Source organism: Armigeres subalbatus, chromosome 3 (assembly GCF_024139115.2).
Source record: "Armigeres subalbatus isolate Guangzhou_Male chromosome 3, GZ_Asu_2, whole genome shotgun sequence".
Classification (NCBI taxonomy): Eukaryota; Metazoa; Arthropoda; class Insecta; order Diptera; family Culicidae; genus Armigeres; species Armigeres subalbatus.
In genome coordinates, this window is record NC_085141.1 from 212,242,109 (window position 1) to 212,261,601 (window position 19,493).

Here is a 19,493-nt window from a genome sequence, read left to right on the forward strand (position 1 = left end):
TACGACTACGGCATTTTGCATTATGTGGATGGCGCTTATTGCCAAGCGAGTCGCTGGTGCGCTTCTTTGTTCTCCTTCCTACCGCTTTGTCGCTTAGTGCAAAATCTAACGCCTACTGTGCCATGGTTGCGGTACTATGGAAGGAGAAGGTAGTAATCAGAGTGCTCTTCCCAGCTTTGCCTGCTAGCCTACCCACAAGCACTTCCTGTTCCTGCTTTGCGACAGGAACCAAATTGCGAAGCCTGAGCAGGTTCAGCTCTTGACATATTGCGCCATCCATTGGTGAACTCGATAATTATGCCAATTGTCCACACACAGTGCATTTAGAGCTGGACGATAATGCTTCCGTGACGATGTTTTTGATTGCATTTTGTTTTAAGTGAGATGTCTGTTTCTCTGTGCTGACGTTTGATACATACTCCCTTATCAAACAGGGGTTGTGGGAGAAACGTGGAAGTTTCCTATAAAAATGGGGCGGTCAGGAGGAAGGGGGAGATATTTAAATGGGAGGAGGTGTAAGGTTCAGATGAGATACTGACCTGGAGGAGGGAACGATGGTCGACAACAAAATTTCCGCGGAGGTCTACCCCGCCACAACTGCAAAACTCTACTGCCTTTCCCTTGGTAGGACGAGGTTATCGACACACCCTCTAAGTCTGGCATCTCCAATGGCCGAAGGGTATAAGAAGACGAAAAACGCTCGAAACACCGCATCAACCTTGGGGCCGTCCAGAAACCACGTGGTCATATAGGGGGGGAGGGGGGGTTTGGAAAATGACCACGATAAGCCACATGGGGGGAGGGGGGGTGTTGCTCTCGAACCACGTGGTTTTTTTAACACGAAAATTTTTGGTAAATAACAATAGCGGTGTAAAAAATACAAATCATCAAAATTTAATGATTTAATCATTAAACGCAAAGCGCATCTTAGGGCCGATGCCCACGTAGCGTCTTTTCAACTCAGTGTTAAAAAGAATTTAGCATTAAGCATCGAGAAAACCCGGTAACGCAGCGTCGGTCGCAACGCCGATGCATATCTAAGTTATTTGGCCAACTTAGCTTTAGATCCTTTTTCCATAAAAAAAAATAAACGAAAAAGCAGGTTGCGTTTCAGTCTCAATTTTCACCAAAAAAAATTGGGAAAGAAAAATAAAAAAATATTTTTTTTAAATTCCGCCGCAGATGGTTTTTGGTAAATTTTGTACAAATTGCTTGTAAATGCTTGTAAATTTTGCTACAAATTGGTCATGAAAAAAAAAAAAACAAAATATCGCCAGTGTAAATGCCGAAAAAAATTCTATGTGAATTCTGTCTGAAAATTCAAAACAGTCTCGTGGGAAATACATATAATTTTCGGTGGAAAAAAATGTTCATATTTTCATATTTTTTTTACATTCTAATGAATTTCTTCGACAAGTTCTTCCGAATCTTCACCAGAAATTCTATTTCATTTCCAAAATAAGTTTTTCGAACATTTTGGGTGTGCGCTTCAAAATGTTTAGTCTCCAGTTAGCCTTACGACCAAAGGCATAGGATTGCCAATCCGGAGATGACGAGTTCGATTCTCTTTCCTGTCTAGGATGTTTTCGGGTGTCAAACATTGTCGACATCCTAGGTATAATGTATCCTTCGTACTTGCTACACAAGATATATAATCGTACAATTGCTGGCATTTAAAACTTTCAATTTATAACTGAGGAAATGCTAAAAGAATAAACTAAGTTGAAAAGCAGACCAACTTCCAGTTGGAATATGGAGCCATAGAAGAAGAAGAAGACTTCTAAATTTTTCAAGAAAAATCTTCTGAATTTTCATGAGAAATTAAATAGCCAATGCCACATGAAACACTTTGATATTACCGTTGATTTTTGTTTTTGGATTTTGTTTTCAAATTTGGAATTTTGAAATGAAATTTTTACGCTCTTTGTGAATTCTATCACATTTTTAAATTTTCCAAATATTTTTTTTATTCGAGGCATTATTTAGAATTTCCACGGAAGAGTCTATGGATTATCTTCAACAAATACTTTGGATTTTCAAAGAATAAATCTTTAGAATTCACAAGTTTCGTGTTTTTTTTAATTTGCACCATAAATTCTTCCAAAATTTCATGGGAAATTCATTCTTCTTCGGAAAGTCATTTTGATTTCTTTGTAGGTTCAGCTAAACATTGCTTTAAATCTTTATCATGAAAAGAAGCACAAGAAATGATTTAGAAATTTTAAGGAATTTTCACATCAGAAAATCTTTAAAATTTTGATTTAATTTTCTAAGGAAATCCTATTGGAATTGCTTCTAAAGTACAACCTTCACAAGTACTACAAAAGTGCAATTTTTTTCGTTATTTCCACTTGTAAAAACATCGAAATATCCTCGGGAAATTCATTATTGGTGTTTTAGATGAACTTTTCATCGATTTTCTACTGGAAAATCTTAGGAATTTCCATCGGAAACATTTTGGTATACTCCAAATAATTTCTTTTGGAAATTAAAAAAACTGCTGAAAATTTCTAAGATTATTTTTTGAAAAACGAAAGAAATTTCCATTGGAAATTTAGAAGAATATCCTTTAAAGATTCATTAAAATTGCCCAGGATTTTGAAAAAATCTTTAGAGATTCTGTAAAAAAGTAAGCTGGATTTTTTCTAATTTATACCGGAAGTTCTTCGGAATTTGATGTTTATTGAATTTTCATCGTAAATATGCATTTAGGATCCTTCTACGGATTCTTCTAGTTCTTCAAAATTTCTACCGAACCTTTTTAGGAACTTTTCCACAGAATTTCGAAAAAATCGTTGAAATACTGAAGATTTTTCCGTGGAGACTCTGAAGAATTTCTTCTAACTATTCTGAAGGGTTTCCTTGCAACTCCAGAATAATTATTCTTGAAAATTAGGAAGATCTTGGAATTTAAAATTCATCCAAGCAATACATGTAGGCAATTATTTAGGATTAAGAAGCCTAGTTCTTATGATATTGAATAATTAGGCTAATTGATCGAAAAATTCAATAATGCACCTAATTAGAACATTTAGGTGCATTTTTAAATGTTTCGATCAATAATGCACAAAATTCTAGTAGTGCGTATGAAAAAGGTTATGACATAGAGAAGTTTGCATTTAAAAAATCAACATGAAATTCTAAATAAAATGCTTTTTAAATTCATAAAAGGGTCTTAGAACTAAGAAGAGTCCGGCGATATGAAAAAAGTGGCAGTGTTCCAGAAAAACACTCCAATTCCTAAAACAATCTAGGTAATAAATAGTGTTATAATAACGATTGAAATTGAATTCCAAAACAAATCTCAACCCTTTCAGGACGGATGGGTCATATATGCCCAGCGTTTTAGATTGTCTATTAAATCACAAAAGAGAGCTAGACCACCATTTTCTTCAGTAAAATTGTTCATTTAGATATTGGTTTTACAGAAAAATATGGGAGCTCAAATTTGACTGACCCTGAAAACTCAGTTATCCGAAACTTTGGGAAGATTTCGATTCTAAGAGCATGCAAATGAAGTTGAAATGTTTGAATCATTCTGAACACTCAGATAAGATGGGTCATCCTGAACGTTAAACCAGTGATTGCTCTCAAGTTCAGCCCACGACTTCTCGGTGATCAATCATGACATTTGTAATGTCCTCATCATCGGTATGTACCCAATCCGATGAAATAAGCATATGATCCTAATTTCCATTAACATGAGATCTAAGAGACAAGGTACCCAAAATTATCTTGAGTCAACATCAAGCTGCACAATGACTATGACTTTTTTAGTAGGGCCTTAGAAGCACTGGGTTCACGGACTTGAATGATTAAGTAGTTCAAACATTACGACTTCCAGGACGTTTTTTAAAATTTAAAAGTTTTGTATAACCTAAGTCGAGTCAAGTACGAAACACTGAAGACGACCTTACTGTTGAGGTCGAAATACGTATCTGTCAAGGTACAATCAAGTGGTGGAATTAAATGGGAAGGTACAAACTCGTCTTATGACAAGTAAAGACATTCCATTAAAAAGCTCAACATAATTTTTTTAACTAAAAAGTCTGTAGTAGCTTGTACAAATAACAATTGTTATATCAACCCAATGGACCTAATGGGATATTATATCATACATCATTCATAATTTGGTTAATTGGATAAATCGAATGATCCGAACTCCAAAATGATAATTGATCTATAATAAATTCATTCTTTTATGAGTCGCTTATGAAAAGACCATTGACTGAAGCATATTCGAGATATGGAATAGAAGTTCCTTGGGAAATTATTCGAAAGACATCAGAGTGACCGAGAAAATATGTTTAGTATGGCATCATTGGATTCCACGAGTCAATATCAAAATAAAATTTCAATGAAGAATTAGAAATTTTGAGAGATGAGCCAGCTCTAGATTATTTATCAAAGAAAAAATAGAAATTTTCCATAATAGAATTGGAAATTGCCAATAAAGAAATCAGGGTATGAGTATTAAATAAATATAGAATTTCTGCAAATAATACAAAATTTCCATAAACAGTTGAAAATTTACCACAAAACAATATTGAATTAGCACTTGTAAAACAAAAATTGCAATTATGTATTTAAAAAAATCACCAATAAAGAAATTAAAAAATATAGGGATATTTTGGAAAATTTCTAAACCATTACAAATTTTTCTCGAAATTTTTATAACATATTCATGAGTCCGCATTTTTTGGTATCCTCCTGATGCATCGAAGGTATGCGAGTTCTAGATAACCTAATACCTGATACACATTACAACATGATAACATCATAAAATTCTTCGAAATAATGAAAATTTATAATTTCCATGCTGGGTTTTAGTTTGATTTTGAATCAGTTGAAATTGTCCATCTTCAAAATTGATCGGATTAACCATATGTTTTAGTTACATAGGTTTTTTTTTTTAATTTTTGTGCTTGAAAAAAAAAACCACGTGGTCAAAGGGGGGGGGGGGGGGGGGGGGGGCTGCCAAATGACCACGATAGACCACATGGGGGGAGGGGGGGTTGAAAATCTTCAAAAATATGACCACGTGGTTTCTGGATGGCCCTTCTTCCTCTCCTCTTGCCCACCAGTCCACTTCGTTACGCCCTTTCCGGAAGGGGAGGATTCAAAAACCATGGTCTTTCCAACCTCTCTGTGAGGTGAGGTGTCCTATACGGTCAAAAACGCGGAAATCGCATCTCCACACCGCACTAATCACGGTAACTCTATGTGTATTAACGATAAGAACACCTTAACAACACAGACTTAACGAGGTTTTGAAAAATAAAATCGACCGCGCCAGAACGATGTTCTTTACAAACCTGATAGGCTAGATGCATCGCCGGGGACCAGCAAAGTCAGTGAGTCAGCGCAACATATTACGAAAGGGCAGAAACGTAATCTGTAAACAGGCGCTGGAATGGAATCAGTCAGGACAGTAGTAGATGTCAATAGGCTGTCAGTCTACCCTCATGTGCTGCATTTACGCTGCTTACTGAAAACAGCCTTTTTCGATTCTTTTATATTCATTATCTCGCATTTGCGGTATTGAGTTTCAGGGAATTTAAAATGAATTTACTCTGAAGCATAATTTATCCCCTAAAAGAAAGTCATTGTACGATTAAAACTTTATACCTCCAAGAAGCTGGTAAAACAATCTTTAATGGTTTCGCAATAAAATATAAAATGACGTGCAGCATTATTTTATTTGCATTCATTCCAATCCTCGCGGAATGCGTTTCCACGAAGTCTCCAAAATATTGCTGTATCTAGACATTTGAGTTTGAAGGAAACTCTAATTCATGACCGACACAATTCTGCAATTATTTATGCTTGTCTGATTTACGAAGATGCTACGAATTCGCTACCGGTAGTACTTCTAGTTTTGAAACATAAAATAAGTTGATGTCTTGCATCATAGACCGCTGACGCTGCATCCAACCGGCACGCGATTCGAAACGAGCTATATAAGAAGTAGGTAACTTTGTGATTGGAATTGGAGGGCATCTGGCATCTCTGGTGCTGCAGTTGAGGGAAGCGGTGGCAAGGACCAAACAATCACCATAAAATGCAGAAGCACCGCAAAACACAGCAGATAAAGGCGTTTTTAAGCCTGGTGAGCTTTATGAACGCTTTTTTAATGATCTTGACAAGGCAGTTTTGAGCAGGAAGGAAGTTAAATAAAATACTGCCGTCGCCGCAGTTAAAAGGAGAAGTCTGTGCCACCAGCAGCGAGTTGTCTGTGATAAAAGCGAACGAACGTCAAACAAAGTAACTCGATTGCGGTGCCAGCTCCAACGATTTCTCGTATCCAGCTGGTATGAAGATGGAAAGATGATGTCGAGTCGATTCCGGGTTGGCAGTATGCAAGGATGACATCCAGAAACCACGTAGGTTTTGTTTCATTCGATTTTCCTATGCCAACAGGTTTTAGATCAAATCCGTTTTTGTTGACTTTGTTAATGTTTTTGAAATGTGTAGTAATTTATATTTAATTACTTGTCTGGGATTGATTCATTTATTGTTTGACTTTATCTTAAGAATACTTACAAGGAACACATAGTGCAGAAAAGTGAGCTCCATTGTAATCATGTTTGGCTTTCGTGGTTCCTGCATAACGCCTAACAGAGAACGTGCTTATTGTCGGGTGCTCATCCATGGCTCATCATCACGCCAAGCGATGGTCACTATTTTACATGAATATAAACTCAATGAGGATTAGTGCGGACTGGTCGAGGCGGTGCAATATTCGTATCAATTTTCCGAAATTCAAAGAGGCGGAAAAACGCTTCGGCGAAGCGTTCTTTCATCTCGAATATGCTGGCTACCCGCACAGTAGATGCTGGGAAATGAACTACCCCACGCATATTCACTCTTCAGAACGAGGGCGAATGAAATGCTTTTTTTATTTTTGCAAATAAAAAGCTGCGTGTGGGCATAAGCGCGATGTATAAAATTGAATTTAATATAATAAAACTTCATGCTTCACATTATTCGATGCACTTTTAGCGCTGTCACGTACAACATTAAAACTCGAGTGGAATCCAGTGCGTTTGAAATGTTGCGGTTCCGGTATGAGGGTTGAAAGTTTTTGGTACTTCAAAATTATTTGTGACAGGACCCAATCATATCTTTCCATTTGGATAAATTGCTCTTCAGATGTAATGTGATATATAGGTGATTGACAAAATAAAAAAAAAATGAAATTTAATACATCGTGCATTTTCTACATATTGTTGCCTTTCTAATATACTAAGTATAAGCACGTATAAGTATACATAAAAGACTATATGTACGCTCCAAGAAAAAGAAAATTTTTCATTGAAAATTGGCAGGGTCAAACTGTTAACTGTATTAGTTAAACTCGAGCAAAAGTGTCACTCATTTTTCATACACTTATCCTCAAACGATTTGCTCGCGAGTTGCAGTGGACGAGGAACTCTGGCCCATTATTTCTTATTGAAAATTGGCTCATTCAGATTCTGAATGCAAAATACCCAAATACTAATTTTAAATCCTACGTGGGAAAAGTCACTTTTTTGACACTTTAATTATTCATTTACTCAGACTACGGCCGGAGTGACCTTCGCAGTGCATAGAAGTCTTCTCCATTCAGCTAAGTTCATGGCTGCCCGTCGCCAACCACGCAGTCAACGGCGGATGGTACACGATTCGTCTTCCACCTGATCGATCCACCTTGCTCGCTGTGCACTTCGCCTTCTTGTGCCCGCCGAATCATTGTCGAGAACAATATACACCGGAATACTGTCCGACATTCTGGCTATGTGCCCAATACACCGCAGTCTTCCGATTTCCGCGGTGTGATCGATGGATGGTTCTTCCAACAGCTGATGCAACTCGTGGTTCATTCGTCTCCTCCACGTCCGCCATCTGCACTTCACCGTAGATGATATGCAGTGTGAAGGAAGTGTCTATAATTTCACTTTGTATGCGTTACGCAGGCGTGTTACGTATTAATCTTTCAATAAATCTCTTGAATTATGAAATAAAATGTATGATATTTGAAACAAATTCACTTCAATATTGAAAATGTGATTATAACAAATGATATATTTTTCTGATTTGTTTCAAAGAAACAAAAAATCTTCGCAGAAAAGCAAAAACGTAAAAATTTAAAGGGATTTCAAAATTTTCTTCATTGGAAGCTAGATAGCAAATGTGAGCATGTTTTGAGACACTAATAGACCACTTATATGCATGTATGTGTGCGAATTGTAAAATTTACTACCATACGAATCTCACTCATTTTAAAGGTATCATAAATATAATAGCCCTGTTTGTCTGTTCGGTGACTAGCCAACCAGACGCAGCACGCGGGGAAATTTTCACAAATAATAAAATATTTGACACTTCAATTTTGTTTACTATCAGATGCAGAAAACAAAACCAGTGACAAACTTAGACAACCAGACACAGCATTTGATGAAAAAGATCACAGACAACAGAGGTTGAAAATTTTTATTGAAAAAAACACTTGCCATGAAAAAGATCACAGACAACAGACGTTGAAAATTTTTATTGAAAAAAAAAACACTTGCCACGGGCGCGACTACATCCACAAATAAACTAGTAAAACAAGATTAGTTTTACAAAATTGTTAAAACAGCGAAATCAACATTCCCATCTTTAGTTAATTCATACCAATTGATGTTGGAGAAGAAGTTCTCCATTTGCTCAAAGTCTCCCTTATTGTAGTCGTAATACACAGATTTAACTGCTTCGATGAAAATACACTGTTTGGTGCAATTAGCCTCTATTAAAACGGAGGGTGATGGCTTGATGTTTCAACAAGTGGCGAAGGAGCTTCTGTTACAGAAAATTCGGAATCTCTATTGTGGCTACCGAAGCAAAGGTCTGGCATTCGTCCATTGCTGTTCAACACCCCGTTCAAATGACAAATACGCGCTAAACTATAACTATCCAACAGCCTGGCGCTACAGCTTAAAGATGGGTGTTGAATGACACTGTCCTTGATTTCCATTCGCAAGTCGAATCCCATGCAAGAGAGCTGAGATGTAGATCAATAATATTGTCATTTTGGGTAAGGCTTGGTGGATTATAAAGAACACACATATAATGTTAGCTTATAAAAGCTGAGAGCTACCCAAACTTATTCTACGCCTCGACAATCGGGAATCGACAATAACTAAGATTTGAATTTTGACCGAACTGCCAACAGAACTCCACCTCTTGATTTTTTCTCACTATTGTTGGGATTGCGATCAAAGCGAAAAACATTGTATGACTGACCGAAAACTTGACTAGAGATTGTGTTATCACTTTTCCATGTCTCTTAACCAAGCATATAAATCGTAGTTAGCGTCAGAACACGACAAACGATACTCGGAAATACGACTGTTCATGCCACCGACATTTTAATAATAAATCAAAAAATGATTATTTACACTAGCGTTGATGTTCCTTGGTTGAATAGAGTCTCCGGTGGCATTTGTGCTGGAAGCATGTTTGAGTCAATGGTGCTCTGATGTTGGGGACTTTTGACATGTTAGCTGGAGACGTCATTGGGGAAGTTCGCTGTCTCTGAAGAATGTTCTGATTGAAATAACGATCTCGGGGCGTGGGTACTGCTCTGCATTGTTGCACCGGCAATAAAAAATCTGGTTCGACGGTAGAAAGCGTTCCAGTTCCAGTTCCTCATTATCGCACGCCCTAATGTTCCAAGATACACAAATTCTTCTACAACTTCAAATTTTTCACCATCTAGTACCATTTCTCACTACCACCACCGCTAATGAACCCAAGTTGATTGCCAGCGACCATGTATTTCGTTTTTCTGGTATTGATCATTGATATTGGTATTGATCCAATCCTCGCTGTCTCCCTCTTAAAAGGCACAAAAGCCTCTTCCACGGCTATCGTCCGCAAATCTCAGGTGCATATGCGATCTTGTGAAAATGGTACCGCTTCTTTGCACACCAGCTCCCCGTATCGCTCCCTCGAGCGCTATATTGAACAGTAGATTCGAGAGTACATCACCCATATTTCATCCGCAACCCTTACACTTGATTTCGATCCGTCCACGAATCCGTTGCATGAATCAGCCGTATCAGTTTCGCCGGAAAACCACGTAACGATACCATGAATAATGTTTTGAATTTCAAATAGAATTGTACAAAGTAGCACAGTAATGATGAATTTCCCGTTGAACTACCCTTGAATTCAAAAGCTCACTTTGAGTGTTTACCGATAATGTTTATTTTCTACACTCAATAATTCACTGAACTATATGAGTTCCCGCTCAAATGTATGGCGCAAAATAACCGCCGTTCAAGCAATATATCTCAGCGACCATGTTCCAAGGCCCGGCCAATGACCTATCAGGATTGCTTTCAGGATTCGTTGACCCCGGAATCATTTACAATCTTCGGGTGGGAGACAAGTAGATTGATCGTTTCCACTTGGAAGCTCGGGAAAAGGGAGGTCTTTACCCGCCGAATATGGATGTTGGTGTGGGTAGAGGCGATTTTTTGACCTTCGCGAAATCACTTCGTGATTCGCGTAATTTCCGGCGACGATCATAGAATCTCGCGCTAAGATCTGAGGATCCAAGGACTTAGCTCGTTCACTTCGTTCTGGTCTACGGAAGAGGCAAGAGCAGTCCGGATTTTCTAAATCGCGTCGTGGTGTGTTCTTGAAGGTGAACCATAGGAAAATGTGAAAGTGCTCCAAGTTTGCTTATTTAGATTTTTTCCCTTAATTTCCCCTCTACTAGTTAGTCAAACCGTAATCAAGTGATTAGTGCATTCTGGCGGTTAGGTGGTTGTGTAGACTTGCGGATAAAGCGGTAAGACTGAAGACTAAACTTGGTGCAAAGTGTGGTGTTCAAGACCGGTGTGGGTCATCTTTTCTTTACCAGATTGTGGCAAGGCCCGACACACCACCCACACAGTTGGAGATTGCTTTTGACCCCGTTTACCTGCTACGAAGGACGTCCCGGTCGGTGGTACACGTGGACCGGAGAGAGCAGCGCACGTTTTTTCCCGCGCCCTTGGCAGTAACAACCGGACCGGTTAGGAACCGGTAATCAAGTTTTTTCATCCTTTTTCGTGAGTGACGGCGTGCAGAGCGTGACACGGTCGCGTAAAAAGTTTTTCCCACGGCCGGATTCGAACCGGCGACCTTTGGATCGGGAGGCGCACACCGTAGCTCGACGCCACCGACGGCTGTACCCCGTCGAGCAGTCCACAATTTCGCGCCGGAGGCGTCATCGACAACGGCGACATCAATGAACGACGCATGGACATTTTCGCAGTCCGTGGGAGAGACCGCGCGTGACACGCGTGGCGCCAAAGCAGCAGTAGCGGAGAACCGCCGACGCCTCCAAGTTTGTATGCAAGGACGTGAGTAAACATGCATGTTTCATTATTTTTCTCCATGCGCATGGCGAATGAGTGCCCCTAGCCTTAGCCAATCTGCTAGCGTGGCCAAGCCGATAGCCCTACCGTTCCTTCCGTACGCATCAGCGAGGTAGTTGGCTTATTCATAATTCTGAAAGAGGGTGAATACCGCACCATAGAGTGAACACCGCACCAGTTTAGGTCACACCGCCAATTGAAGTCGAGCAGTCAGACAGAATAGAGGGAGATGAATTAGAGAGCTAGGCCTAGTTTTAAGAATAAAAATGTCGGTAAAGAAGATGAATAGAAGCAAATGAAATGAATTAATAAATGCATTTTCACTACACGGTAGCTCAAAAAGTTTGAAATGATCTGAAGAATTTGAAGAGGTTAAAGAGGAGTGTTTTCACATTTCGGTCGTTTTTTAGGTTTCTTTTGGTTATTTTCTGGGGAGGTTGTCCCTTACTCCAACCAAGGATTCTCTCCATTCGAACGTGGCTTGTTCGGAGTGTATTGGTTTATGTCTTCCAATGATGATAACAACCGCGAATATTGCTTTGTCGCCGGCGGAAATCACCTCTGTTCACACCAATTTCTCTATTTGCTAGACATCACGGTCTAAAGTCATCCAATTTTTCCTGAACAGCCCACTTGTTTCCCGCCCAATCTCTTTGGGAAAAATCTTACCCTCCGCTGAAGGGTCTCACTAGGTCGGACAACCTTCGATCAGGTTAATGGTCTCATCCGGGAGTGGCGCTTAAGCCATTTCAACTAAAAACGGGAAACTCGTTAGGCTGGCCGGTTTCAGCCTTTTCCACGGCACTGCGATCAATCCCGATAATATCGATATCCTCTGCAAATCCCAGGAGCATATGCGATCTTGTGATAATGGTACCGCTTCTTTGCACACCAGCTCTCCTAATCGCACCCTCGAGCGCTATATTGAACAGTAGATTCGAGAGTGCATCACCCTGCTTTAATCCATCTAAGGTAACAAATGACGTCGATATTTCATCCGCAGGGAATCAATATTCGAGCAACGCCTAACAATGTACCCTTTGTCGTCAACAAAGTTTGTTACTGACAAACGCACCAAGCGACAAACCTTTATCAGAACCCGAACACAATATGACAAGAATCATTTGCCTTGCATGCTCTGATATTTCTGGGCATACGATGCTAATATTGTAATCATTGTTGGATTCTCGAATATTTCCATAAAAGCAGAAACTATGATAGCATAAAACCGAAATTTGCTCGAGAAATAATGCAAAATAACGGGATGAAAAGTTAGCAACAAGATTGTCTTCTTTTTTGTTGCTGACAAAAATTTTGGGATCTTTGGCGTTATTATCTCCGACAAAAACAAAGCTTTGTCGTTGGTTCTCTTTTGTCGCTTGTTTCGCAAGCGCATTTCAGAAAAATTGATTCCCTGTTCATCCGCAACCCTTACACTTGATTTCGATCCGTTCAACGTTATACGAATCAGCCGTATCAGTTTCGCCGGAAAACCATGTTCAAGCTTAATTTGCCATAATTCATTCCGTTTTACTGAATCGTACGCCGCCTTGAAATCAATGAACAGATGATGTGTCTGCAAGTTGTACTTCCGGAATTTATCAAGGGTTTGTCTCGGGGTAAACATTTGATCCATTTTTTCCGCACGCCATAAAACCTCCGCATATCATTCTGCTACTTTTTTTCTGCGCCTCGGTATTCACTTGTTCTTCGTACTCTTTTTTCTTCGTGCGGTGGGTTCGTTTTTCGGCTGATCTTGCTTACTTGTACCGATCTCTATTCGATCGGGTACCCGACACCAACATCCGGCTTCTGGCAACGTTCTTCTCGTCTGTCACTCTCTGACACTCCACATCGAACCAACCCATCCTGGGTCGCCTCTGTGCAGTGCCTACCACTTCTCGTGCTGTTGTGTTTACCGCTCTATGGATCGACTCCCATAGATCGTTGATGTTGTCGCTAACGTTGATTGCACTGATCCGTTTTTCGAGCTTCTGGCGGTACTCAGCCGATACTCCTTCCGCCAACAATCGCTGGATATTGTAACGCATCGTTCGCTGTGATCTTTCGTTCGATACAGTTGACAACCGTGATCGAATCATACTGACAACGAGGTAGTGATCAGAGTCAATATTCGGACCTCTGAATGACCGCACATCGATAACATCCGAGAAAAGGCGCCCATCTACCAGAACATGGTCTATCTGGTTGCAAGTTTCACCATTTTGGTGTCTCCAGGTGTGCTTTCGGATGTTCTCTCGTGCAATGTCATGCTTTGGGCACTCTCCATAAGCTTTATCAAGACATTCACAAAACGTGTCCTTCACGTCATCGGATTTATCATTTGTCGGTGCGTAAACGTTGATTAGGCTGTAATTGAAGAATTTTCCCCGTATCCTCAACACACAGATTCGTTCGCTAATGGGTTTCCACCGCAACACTCGCTTCATCTGCTTGCCCATCACTACGAAACCAACTCCATGCTCTGCCTTTCCGCCGCCACTGTGATAGATGTTATATTTGGATGCAGTATTGGTCGTTTCCACGGCTCGGAATTCACGTTCTCCGGATCTAGGCCATCGGACTTCTTGAATAGCGACCACGTTCACTCCAAATTTTTGGAATTCACGAGCCAGCAGGCTCACTCGTCCAGGTTCATTTGGGGTCCTGACATTCCAGGTACCGAGTTTCCAATCATAGTCCTTCCTTATTTCGTTTCCGGGTCAGTTGCCAAAAATAAGTGCTTTTTCTTCTATCTCCATTTTTCGTGGTATTTGAGAGGCTTCATTAAGCTACCTTACCAGGGTCGCGTTACCTATATCGCACTGGCGGGGCTGGCACCTTAGGTGACGCTGTTTGAGCCGCTCCTCCTGGTGAACAGACGCTTGAGGCGTACCTTCTCACTCTAGCTGATGTCAGAAGGACAACAGTGCCCAGGCTGCACTACCAGTTAAGTACACAACCCTTAGCTGGCGGTCTTTTGTCATCGGACGACCCGTGGAAGCGTGAGATAGGAACTTGTGGGGACCAGAGCTATGCTGGGCGCTCCTTCCTTGATGTCAACCCACCAGTTTGCAGCCCTCGTTATTTATATTCTTCTTCTTCTTCTTCTTATTGGCATTACATCCGCAGACTGGGACAAAGCCGCCTCGCAGCTTAGTGTTCATTAAGCACTTCCACAGTTATTAACTGCGAGGATTCTAAGCCAGGTTACCATTTTTACATTCGTATATCATGAGGCTAACACGATGATACTTTTATGCCCAGGGAAGTCGAGACAATTTCCAATCCGAAAATTGCGTTGACCAGCACCGGGAATCGAACCCAGCCACCCTCAGCATGGTCTTGCTTTGTAGCCGCGCGTCTTACCGCACGGCTAAGGAGGGCCCCTATTTATATTTATATTTTTCGTTATTTATATGTTTATGTAAAAAAAGAGCTGAACATCAAATAAAGAACGAATTTTGCAATCATAGCAAATTTTGTTATTCATTATCATTTGGTACTTCAACATATCAGTAATAACTGATTTTTATAATTTCATTTTCCCAAATATTTGGCTATTTGTTTGTTATTAGTGACGAGCTCGGTGGTCTAGTGATTATCGCTTCTGCTTCATAAGCAGAATGTCGGGTATCAATTCTAGACTCGCCCCTTTCCTACTTTGTGTTTCCAACTTAGTTCTTTTTATGTTTCACGTTCTATCAAAATGATTCCTACTGTTGTAACCTTCCACACTAACAATTCCAAAACCTCTCGTGGCACCTATGACATGTGACCAGGACAAGTATCGACTATTGAAGAGTACATTGCTTCCATCTAACAGATAGTGATTAGTCCCAAATAAATATTTGTGGTAACGGATGAAAATGATGCTACTCTCATACAATAAACCAGGCTTGTACCACACGTAGGTCTACGAATTATTATACAGTTTCTGTAAGGTTCTTATGCAGAACTGTATTAAAATCTGCCATCCGCTGGTTGGATGTAGCAACTAGGTTTAGAATTTTCAATATTTGTTTTAAAAATCTGTTAAGTCTAGTGGGTTTAAAACTGGATTCAGGAGAAAATAACGCCAATGACAAAAACGGTTCAAAATTTTGAAATATTTAAGAGTTAAACGTTACTGAGACAGTCAGTTCAAGCGTTAAGTGAAAAGTCACTTTCTGAAAGATGTGACCCAACAACTCGGTAAAACTTGCAGCTCTGGAATTGTAAAATTTTGACATATTCACTAAAATCCAGAAAGAGATACATCGCGAAAGTATAATAGAGTTGCCACTACAGATTGAGTGAAGAACTTGGAACAATTTTCAGGGTCTATTTTGAATATTTCGAATTACTCCGAACATTACGAAGTTATGGTGTATCGTTTCAACTATATTAAACAAATCGGAGAATCATTTGTAAAACACTTGCATATTAGACTGTTTAAGCAAAGCTCTCAAATATTCAGTCGCTTAAGTCAGAGGATATTTGAAGCACCAATCCTTGGAAATGGCAAGCGAAGCTTGTACCTTTCCTACGTAGACAAAAAAGAAACATAACATGGAATGCACTGCAAATCTCTAGCGAGCGGCTATTCATTGTCCTTCGAACCATGGAAGCATTTCGGTAGGATTTGTGAAGACCGCAAGCTATGCTTCATCCTCCATACATGCTGTCGACGCACTCTAACCAAACTCGTTTGAAGAATTGATTTTAACAAAAATGAAACACGATGAAATTTTCTTATATCTTTTTGATGACGAACCAGAATTTTTATCTCGGAAAATCAAAGGGATGTCACCGGGCCTATATCAAAAGAAATCTTCCGGCTACTATCATAAACTCGTATGTGTTTAGGCATGTGGCCCACCGGATGGGATGGCTTTCCGAATTCTTATCTAAATATTTCTTACCTTTTATTTCTTCTCTTCCCATTTCATATCTCAAACCCACAACGAAACCGCAGCTGCAAACGAAAGGTGACACCCAGATGGAAATCAGCTTTATCCTGTGCGCCATTTATCTGCTGCTCGGCATGGCCCTGATAGCTATGTGCTTTAATCTAATGCAGGTAAGTTTCCACACGTGTGTAGCTATAATAAACTGCTACTCAGTCGTTGTTGGGGGTGTGGATGGGTTTCAGCTGGCAGCAGAGGGCCATATATTTGGGCGAAGGAGTCGCTGAAAGCTTAGTTTTCTGCTCGTTTATGAACTAGCCATGGGGTGCCACTTTGACTGTTTCATGCAAATGTCAATTTATGAGGCATGCTCGAGCTGCTGGATTGTTTTAAATTGGTTTATGTAAATTTTGGTAGATGTCTTCAATCGCAACTTTTCACTGGGCGAAATAAATCTTACCATTGAGAAGTGTGTGAAACGTCATATGGTATTTATATATCATAAATGGTAACATAAACCATAGAAAGGCATATATTCAAATTATTTCTACGGTTCTTTGAAACCTTGGTTTAGCTTTTCGCATCGTCCATAGCACATTGAAAGATGAGATTTCTCACTTTTTAGATCATATCCGATTTAAATAAATATTAGGTGGCTAATGTATACAGTTAACTTTGTCAAATGTTATTGGAATCAAGCAGTATTATTGGGATTGTCCTTCGAAACAGACATCGGGATTATTCCAATTGTTTATGAGAATCCATTTGATATAGAATGATAGAATATGGAAGCTCCCCTATGCATAAAACTTACAGTGATATGGTAGAGTATTTTTTCTCAACTGATACATTGTTGCATTTTTTTAGTTATCAACTGCTAGTTTTAATACCAAGCGCAATCGTATTTCATACATATCGTTCGCTCGAAAATATAGAGAATTCCACTCTAAGACTTTCCTAGACCGGACCAAGATTCTAAAACTGCCAGCTACAACCAACTGTTTACATAAAAATAATAATCAATCTAATCAACCAAACAAATTGGCGATGAGATGATTCCGAAAACCAACACAATGTCGAAGATAACAACAGAGCCAATAAAACCAACCTCCCAATCCACATCACGATAGAATACTACCAGTTCGTACCCATATCGACCGGATATACACATCGACGTAAAACTGTTACGAGTTTTGTTTCCCACGTGTACATATCACCAAATGAGTACAATCCACCAGACTAAATTGTCGTAAAGGTTACCTTTTTACAACTGACGTGGCGTGGGGGAATATCCTTTCCACGGTCGTTTTGTTCACCCTTAATGCCATGTCACCACCGTCACCACCAATATAACGCTCTAAAGGGTTCCTCAGTTTATGTTTTTGTTTTCGGACGGGGCTAATCTTTATGTTTCGTCATTTTCTTTCTCCCCACAGGAACAAGTCATCTACAAAATACGATCCTTGAAAAAATGCGTCCGTGGCTGTTTCCAGTGTAAGAAAAACGTACCACCGCCTAGCGATGATGAATCCGAAAGCTGAGAAGAACATGAGATTAAATCGGGGCTTGGTCAAAGTTGTTGAAAAAGCGTGCTTTGGGCCTCAAATTTCCGGAAACTAATTCTAACCCCTAGACTTTAAGATCGCAGCGATTAAAGACAATGTGAGACAGTTGTTAAGTTTTATTCTCCTAATTGATGTAAATAATTTTCAGTAAATCTCATTTTTCTCTAATCGATATTTCAGAGTGAATAACAAATAAGTCCATTCGTCGTAAGGGAATTCGGATCTTAACGATTGTTCAACATTCCAATGGATAAAAGCAGTTGATTTTCGCTTGAAACTGTATTTTAGTTCATATCACAAATCCCTAACAGTCTTGGGGTCGCAATATTAAGGTTCACATAATGATATGAAATTATGAAAGAAGGTAATAAAACAATATTGTTACAACCAGACTAGGGAACTAGAACTAGCTGGAGTAATCGACCGAAAAAATATGATTTGACTCGTGCTTTGAAGAGAATAGAGATACGGAAAACAAGTTTGATCGTATGAAATCCCAGGATTCTTTGTACTGCTGGAATGTAGATTGAGCTTCAATGAAAATAATGAATTCTTGAATATATTTCTTAGATAAGCTTCATCAGGGAAAGTGCAAAAACGGGGTAATGCTGGAAAATGCTTCTTCATCTCCTTATTGCCACTACATCCCTCTCTGGGACAATGCCACATCGCAGATTATCGTTTATTTAGCAATTCAAGGTTTCTGAGCCAAGTTACCATTTTTGCATTCGTATATCAAGGGGCTAATACGAATTCTTGGCTGCAGAACGGCTGGAGAATACAGCTCTGATCCCCACAAGTTTCTATCTCACGCTTTTTCAATTACACAACGACTGTTAGATTTTCTAACAATTCGGTATAAGAACCTACGAAAAGATGTACTTTTAAGAACCATGATCTAGTTGACATAATTCATTTCGTTTCACTGAATCGTACATTGTTTAGAAATCAATAAACATATGTACATGATATGTCGACTTCATTTCTAGACCAACATTTGAAAAGGGCGTAACAGCCAAAATTCATTCCTTCTGATTATTTATCTACTTATATAGCTGTACATGTAGACGAGGAATCAAAAGGAATAGATTTTGGCTGTTACGCCCTTCTCAAACGTTGGTCCAGATTTGTAACTTAAGATGGGTTGCAGCAGGGCGATGTAGTCTCGGTACTTATTCAAAAGGACGTATGTGATTTTGTAAACAAAGAATCAATCGTCGATTTGTCCAATCTGATAGCACTACCACGCAAACCATTACCACATACAGGTAGGGAAAAGCTTCGGCTACCTGTTGGTGGTGTTTGTTTGCGTGGGAGTGCCATCAGATTGGACAAATCGACGTTTGAATCTTTGTTTACAAAATCACATACGTCCTTTTTAATAAGTACCCGAGTAATATCGAATTTAATTTTCAATATAGCGCTCGAGAGAGCTATTGATGATGATGATGATGATGATGATGGTCCCGCCACATACCCCTACAAAGGTTTGAGCTAGACGATTTATCTTTAAGATAATTAATAATGATCAATTTTAATCAGATTTGGCAAACAATAAACGATCCGATTATTTCCACAGATATAAATAACATTAACATATAACATCGCTATACAGCAAAAAACATAAGTTAGTAAAAAGAAACAGTTGA

At 39.4% G+C, this 19,493-nt stretch overlaps 1 protein-coding gene across 5 annotated transcripts in view; it reads left to right on the top strand.

Moving 5' to 3' along the window:
• The window catches only part of LOC134219137 (potassium channel subfamily K member 18), a 185,978-nt gene extending 167,805 nt beyond the window's left edge, over positions 1-18,173 (top strand). For 2 of the 5 annotated variants that reach the window (XM_062697836.1, XM_062697835.1), the window contains exons 9-10: positions 16,348-16,452; positions 17,716-18,129. In XM_062697836.1, the coding sequence (XP_062553820.1) occupies positions 16,348-16,452; positions 17,716-17,820 (210 nt within the window). In that variant the 3' untranslated portion in view covers positions 17,821-18,129. Of the gene's footprint in view, positions 1-16,347; positions 16,453-17,715 lie in introns of all 5 variants that reach the window. The other 3 variants (XR_009981493.1, XM_062697837.1, XM_062697838.1) reach the window with 3 other exon arrangements.
• The last annotated feature ends 1,320 nt before the right edge of the window (positions 18,174-19,493 follow it).